Raw genomic sequence first — 12,366 nt, forward strand, 5'->3', positions numbered from 1 at the left:
AAGAATGGAAGAGAGATCCAGTTTAGAAGGATTTGAGTTGCAGCTTCCTAGGTTGATTCAGAGCAGGGGTGTCTCATTGGTTTGGGGTCTGGGTTGCTTTTACATCCCCTGCACAAAGGACAGGATTCTTAATCCCCCTGTTAGAAGAAAACTGAAAATCCAAGGGGGAGAGAGGCTGTGCCTGGGAATACTGAGCCTCTTGCTTGTGATATTGTTGCAAAACATTTAGCATCACCTAGTGGGTTTGGCAAGTTCTGCTGTACATTAAGGTCTCATTCCTTTCCTGTGTGGTCATGTTTTTCTCCTGCAGCACTTTCAGATCCGGTTGCAAAGGAAAGCTGCATGCTGAACTTATTGCTGTCACTTCCAGAACCTAACCTTGTGACATTCCTTTTCCTTCTGGACCATTTAAAAAGGTAACACAGAGACTCCTCAGACAGGAGCACTAACTGTGTAGATCAAGTCAGACCTATCTTGGATAGAGGTTATAGGCTGAATTATCTATATGGCACCTTTTTGCTGATTTTTCCCATAATAACTATTGAGTAGTCCATGCAAAATAGTCTTGTTAGGGGCTAAATCTTGAATTCTGTACTTCTTGATGGCACTGGAATTGTACTCAAGGAAGAGGGGAGAAAGATGATAACAGCTGGAACTAATGAAAATGTGAGTTCCTGCTATCCTTCTCTTCCCCTCCCCCCCCCCAAAAAAAAAAAAAAAAAAGGATCTGTGAATATCTTGGTGAAATTACACTTGCTTCTGGGACACAATCACTGGCAAAGGTTTTGGGCATAACTTTTGAAAGCTGATGACTATGTTCAATGGTTCGCTTCTGAGCCTGGTTTTAAATAGAATCAGTGCTCTAACATATCCTGCCTGTTGGGACTGCCAGCACCATGTTTTGTGTTCCTTGCAGAGGTGTCCCTTACTGAGTAGGATTCATTCTCCTTGATAAATGTCTCCTCTTTGCTTACGGGCCATCTCTGCCACCCTGGTAGTTTTCAAAGGGTGAATTATATGATGGCTTTCATGTTATGAAATGTTAGAACATTTCTGTTATGAAAGTGGAGGACAGTGCTTGGAAACCTCAGTGCTCATTAAATAAGCAGGTTTGTGACATTCAGTGTTTTCATTTTGGATTTTAATTAAAAACTTAAAAAAATAAAAATAAAAACAGTTCTATAGGGAGAAAGGGTGGCCTTAGGAGTTAAGACCAGGAGATCTGGATTCAATTCTTAGCTCTGCTACAGATTTCTTTTTTGGCTTTGAGCAAGTCTGTTAACTACCAAGTCTTGGTTTCCCACCTGTAATATTACAATGAAAATCTTCCTCTCCTTCCATCCTTTAATCTGTTTAGATTTTAAGCTGGCTGGGAAGAGGCTGTCTCCCATTCAGTATCTGTACAATGTCTCATCCCATAGCCCTTACCGTGGTTGGCACCATAAGGCATTACTATTATATAAATAATACTTCAAAACATACATATGTTAGTGAGAACATCTCTGCCTAAACTCTGGGAGGTAAAAATAAAGTTCTTGGAGGTTCCAATTTTAGAAAAAAATCCTCTTTACCATTGTTTTTCTTCTCCTAGGGTTGCTGAGAGGGAGAGCATCAACAAGATGTCCCTGCACAATCTGGCAACTGTCTTTGGACCAACACTGCTGAGACCCTCAGAGAAGGACAGTAAAATTCCTGCTAACCCAACCCAGCCCATAACAATGACTGATAGCTGGTCACTAGAAGTCATGTCCCAGGTAAAACAATAATGAATGTGTTTGTTAGAGGTAGTATCTTAGCCTCTGGGAATCAGGCTGGCTGCTCTGGCCCTCAGGTTCTGGCACAGACACCCTTGACAGTTGTTTTATATAACAGCTTATGTAGAAATGTTTGTGGTCAGGGTGAATGGTGTTTATAAATCCCTGGTAGCTAACAGTGCTAGAGACCTGCCCTGTGGCAATGCCAGAAACTTCTTTTACAAAGCAGTTTTCAGCCAGGTTAGGTTAGACAGTGCCTGAAACCCAGTATTTGCTGTGACAGTTCAGCTCACAGCTGTGCTAACATGGATGTCAATGCAAGCATTCTGTGTAGCCCCATCCGCTGTGCTTCACAGGTTTGTGGGTGCCTCAGCATTATGGGAAATACTGGCAGCTTTTCCACAGTATATATATCACTGATTTGAAAGCCAAGGGTTTTTTTGGCATTTTCTTCCAAACTTCTCATTCCTTGTATCTGGGGTACCAGCATCCAGGAAGACTTTCTGCTGGTTCCAGAAGTCTTCAGCATTGAGGCCTGCTCAGAGCCTGATAGGGAATTCCGGGTCAGAGGCTACTTTTGATTTTGAGCCTGACGTCTTCTCTGGCTTAGCTAAAGGTGACTTATGAGTCGAAAAGATTTCAGAAAGCAGACTTATCTTGAATACAGAGGCCTTCCCATGCCCTAGTTTAATCTGTGGACTGAACAGAGAACCACTGAACCCTTGAAGCTGTTCCAGTATTCAAGGTCCCACTATACATTGTACCAAAAGGATGTATGCAGCTCCTCAGAGGATCAGTTTAAAAACCCTGTCCTGTCCTCTAGCAGAAGTTGAGCTAGTTTTGAATTAAGTGGCTTTACAGTTTCCCCTTCCTTTTTCTTTCCAGGTTCAAGTTCTTCTTTACTTCCTGCAGCTGGAAACGATCCCCACCCCAGACAGCAAGAGGCAAAGCATCCTCTTTTCCACAGAGGTATAGAGGCCTGGTTTTAGCCAGGGGACTTGTAGAACTGCTCTCAGTGTGAACCTGTCACTCTGAGAGTGAGAAGACTGGTTCTTCAGACATTCTTGGCCTGTTCCCATCACAGGGAAGTGTGGCCTTCAGTGCTCCTGCTGTTTGTCACACAGAGAGACGAGCTCAAGAGAAAGGAGAAACTCCGTCTCATTTTTATCGTTAAGAACAGAAAAGAATTGGACAGGACATGGGACTGTGCTAAGAGCCTCCACTCGAAGGAGCAATAGACACTTTAATGAAGGCCACCCAGGGCATGGCTGCTGTGCTTGTTGGGAATAGGACAGAAGGTTTTCCTCATTTTTATGAAGTTAATTTATCATAAAGAAGTTTCAAGATTTCTACAGGACCACTTGTCAGGATGCCCTGGGGTAAGGGGGTGTTTAAAGGATTTGTCACAACTGTGTCATTTTAATAACTGCTGTTTTAAGCTATTGTTCTGGGTTACAAGGGATTGCGCTGCTCAGCAAGGGGGAGCCACAATTCCCTCCACTCAGAAATTCAGGCCTTGATTTGAACAGGGTTTTTGAATAATAAACCAGAAGTTTGGTGCACAACTGGACCTGTTGTTTTTTTGTCTCTCTCCTGCCCATGCCTTCCCTTGTAAAAGTTTGTACAAACTTGAGGGAAGGGGCAGCCCTCTTTTTGCCTCTTTGTTGCACTTCTGACACTGTTTTGGTGTTAAAAGGAGCCAGCCTCAGTTGCAATGATACAATGAGCGGCCCTGCCCTTGACAAATGGCAGGAAAGACTAGGCTGAGCGCATCATGAGCCTGTTCTCTGGAACAAGCAAGTGTGCTTGGCTGTGTCAGAAAGGAGCGGCTGGGCTTTCCAGAGGATCAGTAATTTCTTCTGGGCCCTTTTCAAATTGGACAGAAATGAACTGGTGAGGCTGCTGTAACTCCCAGCTCTTCATATGAATGCATGTTAGCACTGGTGCAAAAATAAGCACTAAAAACACCTACTGAAGTATCTTCAAACATCTGGGGACAAAAAATCAACAGCTGTCTTTCTTTCTGGCTGCTTACTCTAAGCTGTTCTTAGAAAAGTTTGTCTTGATACTTGAATTCATTTTCTTTTGTTCGAGACTTTGTATGTTGCTTTTTCAAAAGTCTTTTTCCTGATTGGCACAAATACTTTGGTGTGTCAGAATGTACTATCACATGGACAATCTCACAGGTAGCATGCGTTTTGTATTCTTCAGAAATTCCAACCCTGTTTTAATTAAGAGCTGTGCAGCAATTTCTGTGGAACTGCACACAGCAATACAAGAGAAGGGGCCGTAATACCCACTCTGCTTCTACTAGTGTAACCAGAATGGCTTACATGGGTAGAAGTGGGACCAGTATTTGCCTTGGGAATTGTAAGCATAAGTTAATTGCCTGGTATCTAGACCAGAATGAGTTATTCTGGTCATGAAGCAGATGTGCCAAACATCTGAGGGGAGATTCCAGCTGCATAAGGTATTTCCTCCCCCTTTACAACCCACCCCATTATGCAGTGTCAACTTTAGTTATGACCATCCATCACCATCCTGGCTTTAAAAAAAAAGGCAGCTTGAAGAGAAAAAAACAGAATGGGGGGTGGGAGGGAAGAAGCCAACTGAAAAAATAAATGATGCAGTTGAATCATCAGCATCATTTGAGGGGAAATACTAAAGAGAAAACCAATCCTGTTATGCCAAATTTTCAGAAGGTCTCAAACCTCTCCATTGTGAAAAATAACAGAGGAATCTTCCAAACAAGGCGGGGGGAAGCAAAGAAACTATTTGGTAGTCACTCTAATTCTGACTGCTGCATACTATTAGATGTTACTGTACTGTGAAGTTGCAAATTCAAAAGACAAATAGAAATTATTTCGATTTTGTGAGTATATCAACATTTTGCATGCTATTGTAAGGATTCGTATAGGAATTTAATATTGCTTAGCACCCCTCCCTTCTTAGGTCTGGGAGCAAAACCTCTGTGTGTCGTACAACTAGAAAATCCTTCTCTCTGGATTGTATTTCCACTGCATTCTCACTTTAAAGCCTCTTTTCTGTTAGAAACCCTAAGGCCAAAAAATGTGCATGGTTCAGAGGTGTTTGCACAGAGGAGGGTGGAGCCAAGGAAACCTGAAGGCTTAAAATTTGTCCTTTTTTAATGGGGGAGGGAGGGGGATGGAGGGCACTGGGGGAAAAATAGATAAAAATTGGTCCAATCCTGAAAGCTATCTCAAGGAAAGTGATGCCATCCAATAACACGTGCTTTGGTTTCGCGCTTTTCTGTGTTTTGTGTGTTAATAGCATATCTGTAATAATCCTTTCACTGCAAGCTGCACACCCACCCGTCCCTTCATGGACTTCAGAGTTTGGTATGTTTGAGGCAACAGCACTGCAAATAACTTTGTTTTGGAACTCCTGCTCCAAGCAGTGGTGTAATAATTTTCTCCTTTTGGTGTTTATAATCTGTGGCTGCAGGTTGCAGTATTTAAACTGGAAAGCAATACCATAATGACTGTGCCAATTTACTTTTGCCGGACTTTTTTATTTTTATTTATATAGGAAGTGTAATTTTAATATTAAATTGCTGATTTATATTATGTAACCATAAGAAAGTTGCTTTTTGCTTTGGTTACTGTTCCAAGTTGTTGCTTTTAGTCTCTTAGTACAGTACAGGGTGTGATTCTAATGAAACACTATCTAACATGCAGGCATGTGGATCAGAAGAAGTGTCAAGAGTTAATTTAACGTAACCCGTTAATTATTTTTGTTGAGTACGAGTGTATGTTTTCCCCAAAGCTGGTAATTTTGGGCTGGAAAAATACCACATCCTCTGATATTGGCAGGGTCATTGATTTGTTTGAAGTGTGGGAGTGGATTAATTAAACTTTCCTTAGAGATGCAGCTGTAAGTCTTGTGTGGGGACTACAGTTCCTGAAATTGAGAACTCACAAAAGGCTGTTTCCCTTTTCCCACTGTTTTCTTACATCTCAACACAATAAAGGAAAAGGGACTGGCCCTTTAGAGTATCAGAGAGGCCTGCTTCCCAGGAGGAAAACTGGCCTCCCTCATTGTACGTTTTAGAAGACACAACATCAGCAGTGTGAGAGCGAGAACTGGCAAGATTCAACCTTCTCAGATAGACTGTAACGTATGCTGGGAATTGGTACCAACATATTGAATAGGCTCTTCCAAGCCCATACCTTTCAGCTGCTTAAACCTAAAACATGAGAACAGGCATCTGGGATTCTTCAGATAATCTCAGTATCATCTGTGTAACATCATTTAAAAAAGAAAAGGCACCAGAGCCCTTGCCTTTGGAAATAGCTTTAAAAAAAAATCTTGTGGATGTTTTTCCAATCTGGAGAAAGTCTTTAAACCAGCAAAGTAGCAGTAAGTAAAACAAACAAATAAACCCTGAAAAAGAGCATAAAAGGACCAGTGATAACTGCTTAGATCTGTTTTATCTTTGTGTTTTGCGTGTTGTTTTATACTGGGGGAAAAGGTGTCTTAGTTGAAACCAAACTGAAACACATCCATTTAAATGCTGCTGGTGCATTTTACTCTTGAAAAGAGTAAATGTAAAGAGCTGAGGTAGTTGTTAGGCTAAATCAGGCTGTACTTTATATGCTGCTAATTTTTTATGTATCAGCTAAGGGCGACATAGAGCAATGCATTGATCCCATTCACTGATGCCTAATGCCTGGCTTGACTCTGACCTTCAGTTGCCAAGTGAAGTACAGGGCAATCAATATGTACCATGTGAAATGAAACTGCAAATACTTTTTGTAGGTCACTACGTGATGCAACTGTGGATTGTGTTTGTTGGAGATGCTGTTTGTTCACTTGAATTGTTTTCTAATTGTTTTATGTTCTTTTTATATATATTGATTCCTTTAAACAAATGTACTGTTCTGTACATAAAGGGTCTTCAAACTTGCTCACCACCCATTGCGACACTGGAGGGCGTTACAGTATGTGTTCACTTCTCGCACTGTGCCATTCCTCAAAATACATGTGGAGCAGAAAATGAACAGCTTTGGCCTTTCAAGGTGCCTAAAATCTGCATCTTAATAAAGATTAAAAACCCCCTTCTGCTATCCCTCACTGCTCAGTCCTTCCTTTATTTTAGTGCCTACTTGTGCCCAAAGGGAATACCTTTCCCAGTTCTTACTCTGGCAAGTCTTTCATAAGGCATTAACATTTTTTTAATGGGAATTTCTGAGGCGCCAATAGGCATACATTACAAGAAAGCAAAAGAATTCAATCTCTTGTAGGGACTCATTTCTGTCCCTTGAAGAAATTAAAAAATGAACAGGACAGTTCCTAAGTAGAAACAGTCAAATCACATGGACGAGTGGATTTAGGATTTGCAGCCTGGATTTGTTTTTCTGGTTTCCATTGTCTCTGTAAACTTTGCCGAGCTGCTCTCACTACTCACTTGAAAAATGCGTGTGGAGCACATCTCCTAAATCCAGGTTGCTTAGAGAAAGACACAGGCTTTGGAGTTAGAGGTGCTAATTCTCCACATGAAACTGGAATGAAAAGCATGTGTTCAGGTGTATTATATTATTGCTCGTTGTATGGAATGCAGGACCCGGGTTGGCCTTGAAATTAAAGGGCTTTCCCTTAAAGGAGGCACCTAGAGGTGATGAGCTGCTGATTACCAACCGCTGCAGGGTTTAAAATAACAATTAGGAATCCTGGAAATCATATGGTCTAGCCTTAAAAGAGGCAAAGCAGCTGCCTCTTGTTCAATATCATACGAAGAGCCTGTGCCCTCAGATGCAGCCTGAGCCAAGTGTATTTTCAGTAGTTCACTGAACTTTACTATGAGAAGTCCAGGCATTCAGCGCCTGTCCCTGCTGGGTCTGACGTGCTGCAATCCTCCTCTTGCTACCAAAACCAGTAAAATTCCAATGCGAAGTATTCCACCGGGTCACTTGTTTTATCCAAAGTGTCTGTCCTCAGTGGGGGGAAAGGTTCTGTAGGTTAAACAGTGATTGCAACAACAACAAAAGATGCAGCAAGCAGATAAAGCACAGGTTGGAAACAGCAAATAAGCTTAAATTAGATGCTAAAAGAGCCAGCCTCCAGGCTGTGAGAATAGTGTCATACAAAGTTACTGTTGGGAAGTGGTCACAGAAGTAAGACTAAAGTGACCTTTGTGAAGAAGGGAAGAGAAATGTCCCAATTCTCATTCTCCCTTGAGCATATCTCTGGAAAGTTCAGTTTGTTTCTGTGGGCCACTGAAAATGCAGCAATGGAGCTCCTAAGGAATAGCAAACATGGAGTGACTTGGGATGCCCCTTGTTGCTGATTCTCTGTGAACAAATGGACTGTGCTGAACCCGTAGATCATCATTGCAGAACATATAGGCAGGGGACCTAGGCATATACTTGTCTTACCCTCTACCATTTGCTTTCCTTCCTCTAAATCCTTTTGCCCTACCATGAAAAAACCCCTCTGTCAAACACAAATATGAGCCATATCCTGTCCTGCATTGCAGAAGCTCCTGTATTGAGTGACCCACTTACACAGAATAGTTGTCTCCTGATAGGCCTAAAAGATTTTTCATGCTTCTGGTACAGAGAGGACCAAACTGTGCTACAACATCATTATGAAACCTAGCTGAAATTCAGTTGGGCTCTGCTTTACGTTTAGGACAGCATGTCTGAGCATAACTGCCCTTAAGAGGTTGCCCCGAGCTATCAGTAGTTCTCCTCCAGTGCTTTACTACCATCCTCATGAGAGAGCTTTTACTAATAGCTAACCTAAATGTCCCTTGCTGCACCATTGCTCTGTCATCTGCCACCACTGAGAACAGTCCAGCTCCATCCTCTGTGGAACCGCCCTGCAAGTAGTTGAAGGCTGCTATTAAATCCCCGCCCAGTCTTCTCTTCTGCAGATTAAATAAACCCAGTTCCCTCAGCCTCTCATCATAAGTCATGTTTCCCAGGCTTCTAATGACTTTTGTTGCCCTCTGCAATTACTTTCCAATTTGTCCACATCTTTTCTGTAGTGGGGACCCAGATGTGGCCTCACCAGGCTAAATACAGGGGAATAATCACTTGCTTCAGTCTGCTGGCAGTGTGTTCCCAGTATGCTGTTAGCCTTCTTTGGAACAAGGGCAGAGGCTCATATTCATCTTATTGTCTACTGTAATCCCTAGGTCCTTTTCTGCAGAGCTGCTGCTCAGCCAATCAGTCGCAGTCTGTCAGTGCATGGGATTGCTCTGTCCTAAGTGCAGGACTGCACTTCTCATTAAACTTCAAGGCTAGATCCACAGGAGCATGAAAGTTTGTTTCCCCAGGGGCAAGAAGCACACCTTGTCCGGCTCCTACATGTCCCCAGGGAATGTCTGTGCCATGCACCCTCTGGAGCACAGCAGATTATCCCCAGCTGTGCTGGCCCGAGCAGCCTTACCACCAGGAGGTGGCTGAGGGAGCTGCAGCCGTGGTGCTTCTGCCATTCACAGCCTGGCCAGCAGCCAGTGTGTTTCTGGCCCGCCAGGCTCTGGTTTTGGGTGATGCATGCTGCCCCCATTTGCGCAATCCTGCTTCCCCCCGTGCCCCGCTCTCCCCCCCATGCAGGTTTTTTGGACCCGGGGATGTCCTGGGGCCACCCCCCCCCCATGCTGCTATTTTGCAGCACAGAGAACACCTGAATGTGCAGCATGTAGCACCACAGATAGGTCTGTGGTACCACATACCCCATAGCTGTGCTCATCTAGATGCGGCCCATGTGATTTCTTTTGGTCCAATCCTCCAATTTATCTAGATCTCTCTGAATCCTAGTCCTATCCTCCAGTGTATTTACTATTCCCCCCAGCTTGGTGTCATCTGCAAGTTTGCTGAGGGTGCACTCTATCCCATCTTCCAGGTTGTTGATGAAGACATTGAATAAAACCAGACCCAGGACTGACCTCTGGGGAACTTCACTTGATATTGGCTGCCACCTAGGCATCGAGCCTTTCATTAGTACCCTTTAAGCCTGATGATCCAGACCATTTTCTAAAATCCACTTTATAGTCCATTCATCAAACCCATATTTCATTAGCTTGCTTGTGAGAATGTTGTGGGAGACCGTATCAAAAGCTTCACTGAAGTTGAACTATATCATGTCCACTGCTCTCCCCATATCAACACAGCCAGTCTAGTCACGGAAGGCCATCAAGTTGGTTAGGCATGGCTAGCTACTTGCCAGTTGCTAGGACAGCTATTGCAGTTTCTCAGTACAGAGGGGCCAGAACATTTCTTGAGTCACCTGTGCCCGAGATACTGCCAGATAAATTGTCTTCACAGCTCAGCCTTAGAAAGCAATTGTGCCCCAGACCCCAGTCATTTCTCTGGATTGACATATGGAGGGAGTTGGCTGTGCCCAAGTGGTGACAGCCCCTGCAACACTTACCCAAGATGCTGTGTAAGATGTTCACTGAGTCTGGGGATCCTGCAGGGGCCTCTATGCAGATGGCTCTGAGCACCTCCTGATTTCCCCAGATGTATATGAATCCCGAAGGAGAGACAGAGTTTGGACTCCTTAGCAAATCCAACTTCTCCTCTTCCTGCACTAGAAGAAGGACCATGCACCAGTCTTTGCAAAGAGAACCTTAGATCTACAGTAGCCCCCTTAGGTCTGGATATAATCTGCGTCAGCTGGAAGAGGCTATAACCATATTTGAAAACTGTTTCAAATAGTCATTGGGTCGTCATGTAGAAAGCCACAGGAGACGGGCATTTCTTCACAGCAGTACTTCCTAACCTAGCCCTTCCCTGGCCCTTGGCTGAGTTACAGCCTGAGTGGGCTCATTCTGGGCTTCTTCGTAACTTTTAAACACTTGTGAATATCATACAATAACTGCACTTCCTTGGAGCATTGGATCACATTCTTACTACACAAGAACAGATCTTGTCAGTGCTGCATATCCAAGCCTAGATATTAGGGTGGAAAGTGCAAGAAGAGGACACTGAATTGTGGTATTGGATAACAGAAGGTGTTGGAAGGAAACTGGATTTAAAAAAGACAATGGGAGTGGGACACTGTGAACCACATGTTCTTTCTGTGTTTAGCAAGAAATAAAAATAAAAACAAACTAAGCCTTCTCTTGCCTTTGTTAACTTGTGCGGTTTTGTTCTTACCTCTACTGTTTGCAAGTGTTTATAATCCATGCAGGGTTCAGAGGAAAGGAAGATGGTAAAACTATTTATTTAACTATAAATACAATTTAAATGATATGATTAGTGCTGAAGTATCAGGTGTAGAAGGAAAAAAAACCCCTTGTTGATTGTCAGTGGATAATTTTGGGTTTCACCACAGAGTTGCTATTGTTATCACTGTTTTAACAGGACCCCGTGTCAGGTGAGGGAGGCTGCCGGGACATTCTGTACTGCTGTTAGTTCTTCAGTTTTCCATAGGGCTCTATTTCCAAGAAACAAAAAATAGATGGGCTAATCCTAGAAAGTGCTGAAATGTAAGAGGGCTCCACCTTTCTCAGAATTAGGCCTAAAGAAAACAGCAGAGAAAAACTGTACAAATGACAAACTGTCAGTCTGGATTTTTTAATTTTCTGAAGATAAATGGTATAAAAATGGGATCCAGAACCTGTATTTGGACAAAAAAATCTAAGGCATTTGTAGCCTTTGTTTGTACACAATGTTAAATAAAAATCTCCTGTATCTATGTGTGCCTTCTTTTGTTGGTTTTATTTAAGTCATTGGTAGATTTGTGCAGGGCTGAATGTGTGAATGGTAGTTGATACAGTGAATTGTGTACAATTTAAAGTTCGTATTTAATTTTTAATCTCAATTTTGTTAATTTTTCATTTTATTCATTTTTTTCAACAGTCTCTGAAGAAATTCCAATAAAGTTTACCCTTATAAACAACAGGTGGAATTTTTTTAATCCTATTCAATGGGCGGCTCTGCCTTTGCCCTTTGTGTAGAAATACACTCCGCTGCCCGGCTCAGAGAAGTATTTTACCCCAACTTTGCACAAGGATAAGTTACTACACCTGTTGCAAGACTAGAGAATCATGCCCTATAATTACACTGTACAGAATACTGATGAGACATACCTAGAGAAAGGCACTCTACCATAAAAGAGGAAGCCTGGGAAAGGTGCAAGCAAGCAAACAACAGCAGAAGTCATCTGTATTTATAGCTACAGAAAGAATTGAGAAAATACTGTATTGATTAAGAGTCCAATATAATGTTGCATCCCTGGAAATCCATGGGGATTTCATTATTCACTTCAACTGGAAAAGGATTTGACCTTAAGAACATTGTGGCCCTTTGCAGACAAACATATCCAGGGCAATTAAGAAATCTGTGATAAACCAGCATTTGATGGGAAAAGTCAACAGCTCCTTGCTTTCAAAAGGGCACTTCATAGACAGATTTGAAGACAATTACAAGAGATAAATCTCTCCACCACTGTGCCAAGAAACTCATATACTGACTGTAAATAATTTAAGAATGCAGGGGAATTTACCAGTCCAAGGATGCTGTGTTGCATCTTTTACATGTAGCACAGAGATGTTCTAGGACAGAGGTTTCAAATTTTTCAAGATTCAAATAACTCTCCTACGCTTTCATTCATTGCTTGGCTACAAAAATAAATAAATAAA

At 42.4% G+C, this 12,366-nt stretch overlaps 1 protein-coding gene across 1 annotated transcript in view; it reads left to right on the forward strand.

Moving 5' to 3' along the window:
• The window catches only part of BCR (BCR activator of RhoGEF and GTPase), a 132,481-nt gene extending 121,060 nt beyond the window's left edge, over nt 1-11,421 (forward strand). Inside the window, exons 21-23 of the mRNA XM_090062162.1 lie at nt 311-416; nt 1,592-1,754; nt 2,640-11,421. Of these exons, the coding sequence (XP_089918288.1) occupies nt 311-416; nt 1,592-1,754; nt 2,640-2,729 (359 nt within the window). The 3' untranslated portion in view covers nt 2,730-11,421. The remainder of the gene's footprint in view (nt 1-310; nt 417-1,591; nt 1,755-2,639) is intronic.
• Nucleotides 11,422-12,366: the final 945 nt, after the last annotated feature.

Source organism: Crocodylus siamensis, chromosome 9 (genome assembly GCF_052110815.1).
Source record: "Crocodylus siamensis isolate JL-2025a chromosome 9, ASM5211081v1, whole genome shotgun sequence".
Lineage (NCBI taxonomy): Eukaryota > Metazoa > Chordata > Crocodylia > Crocodylidae > Crocodylus > Crocodylus siamensis.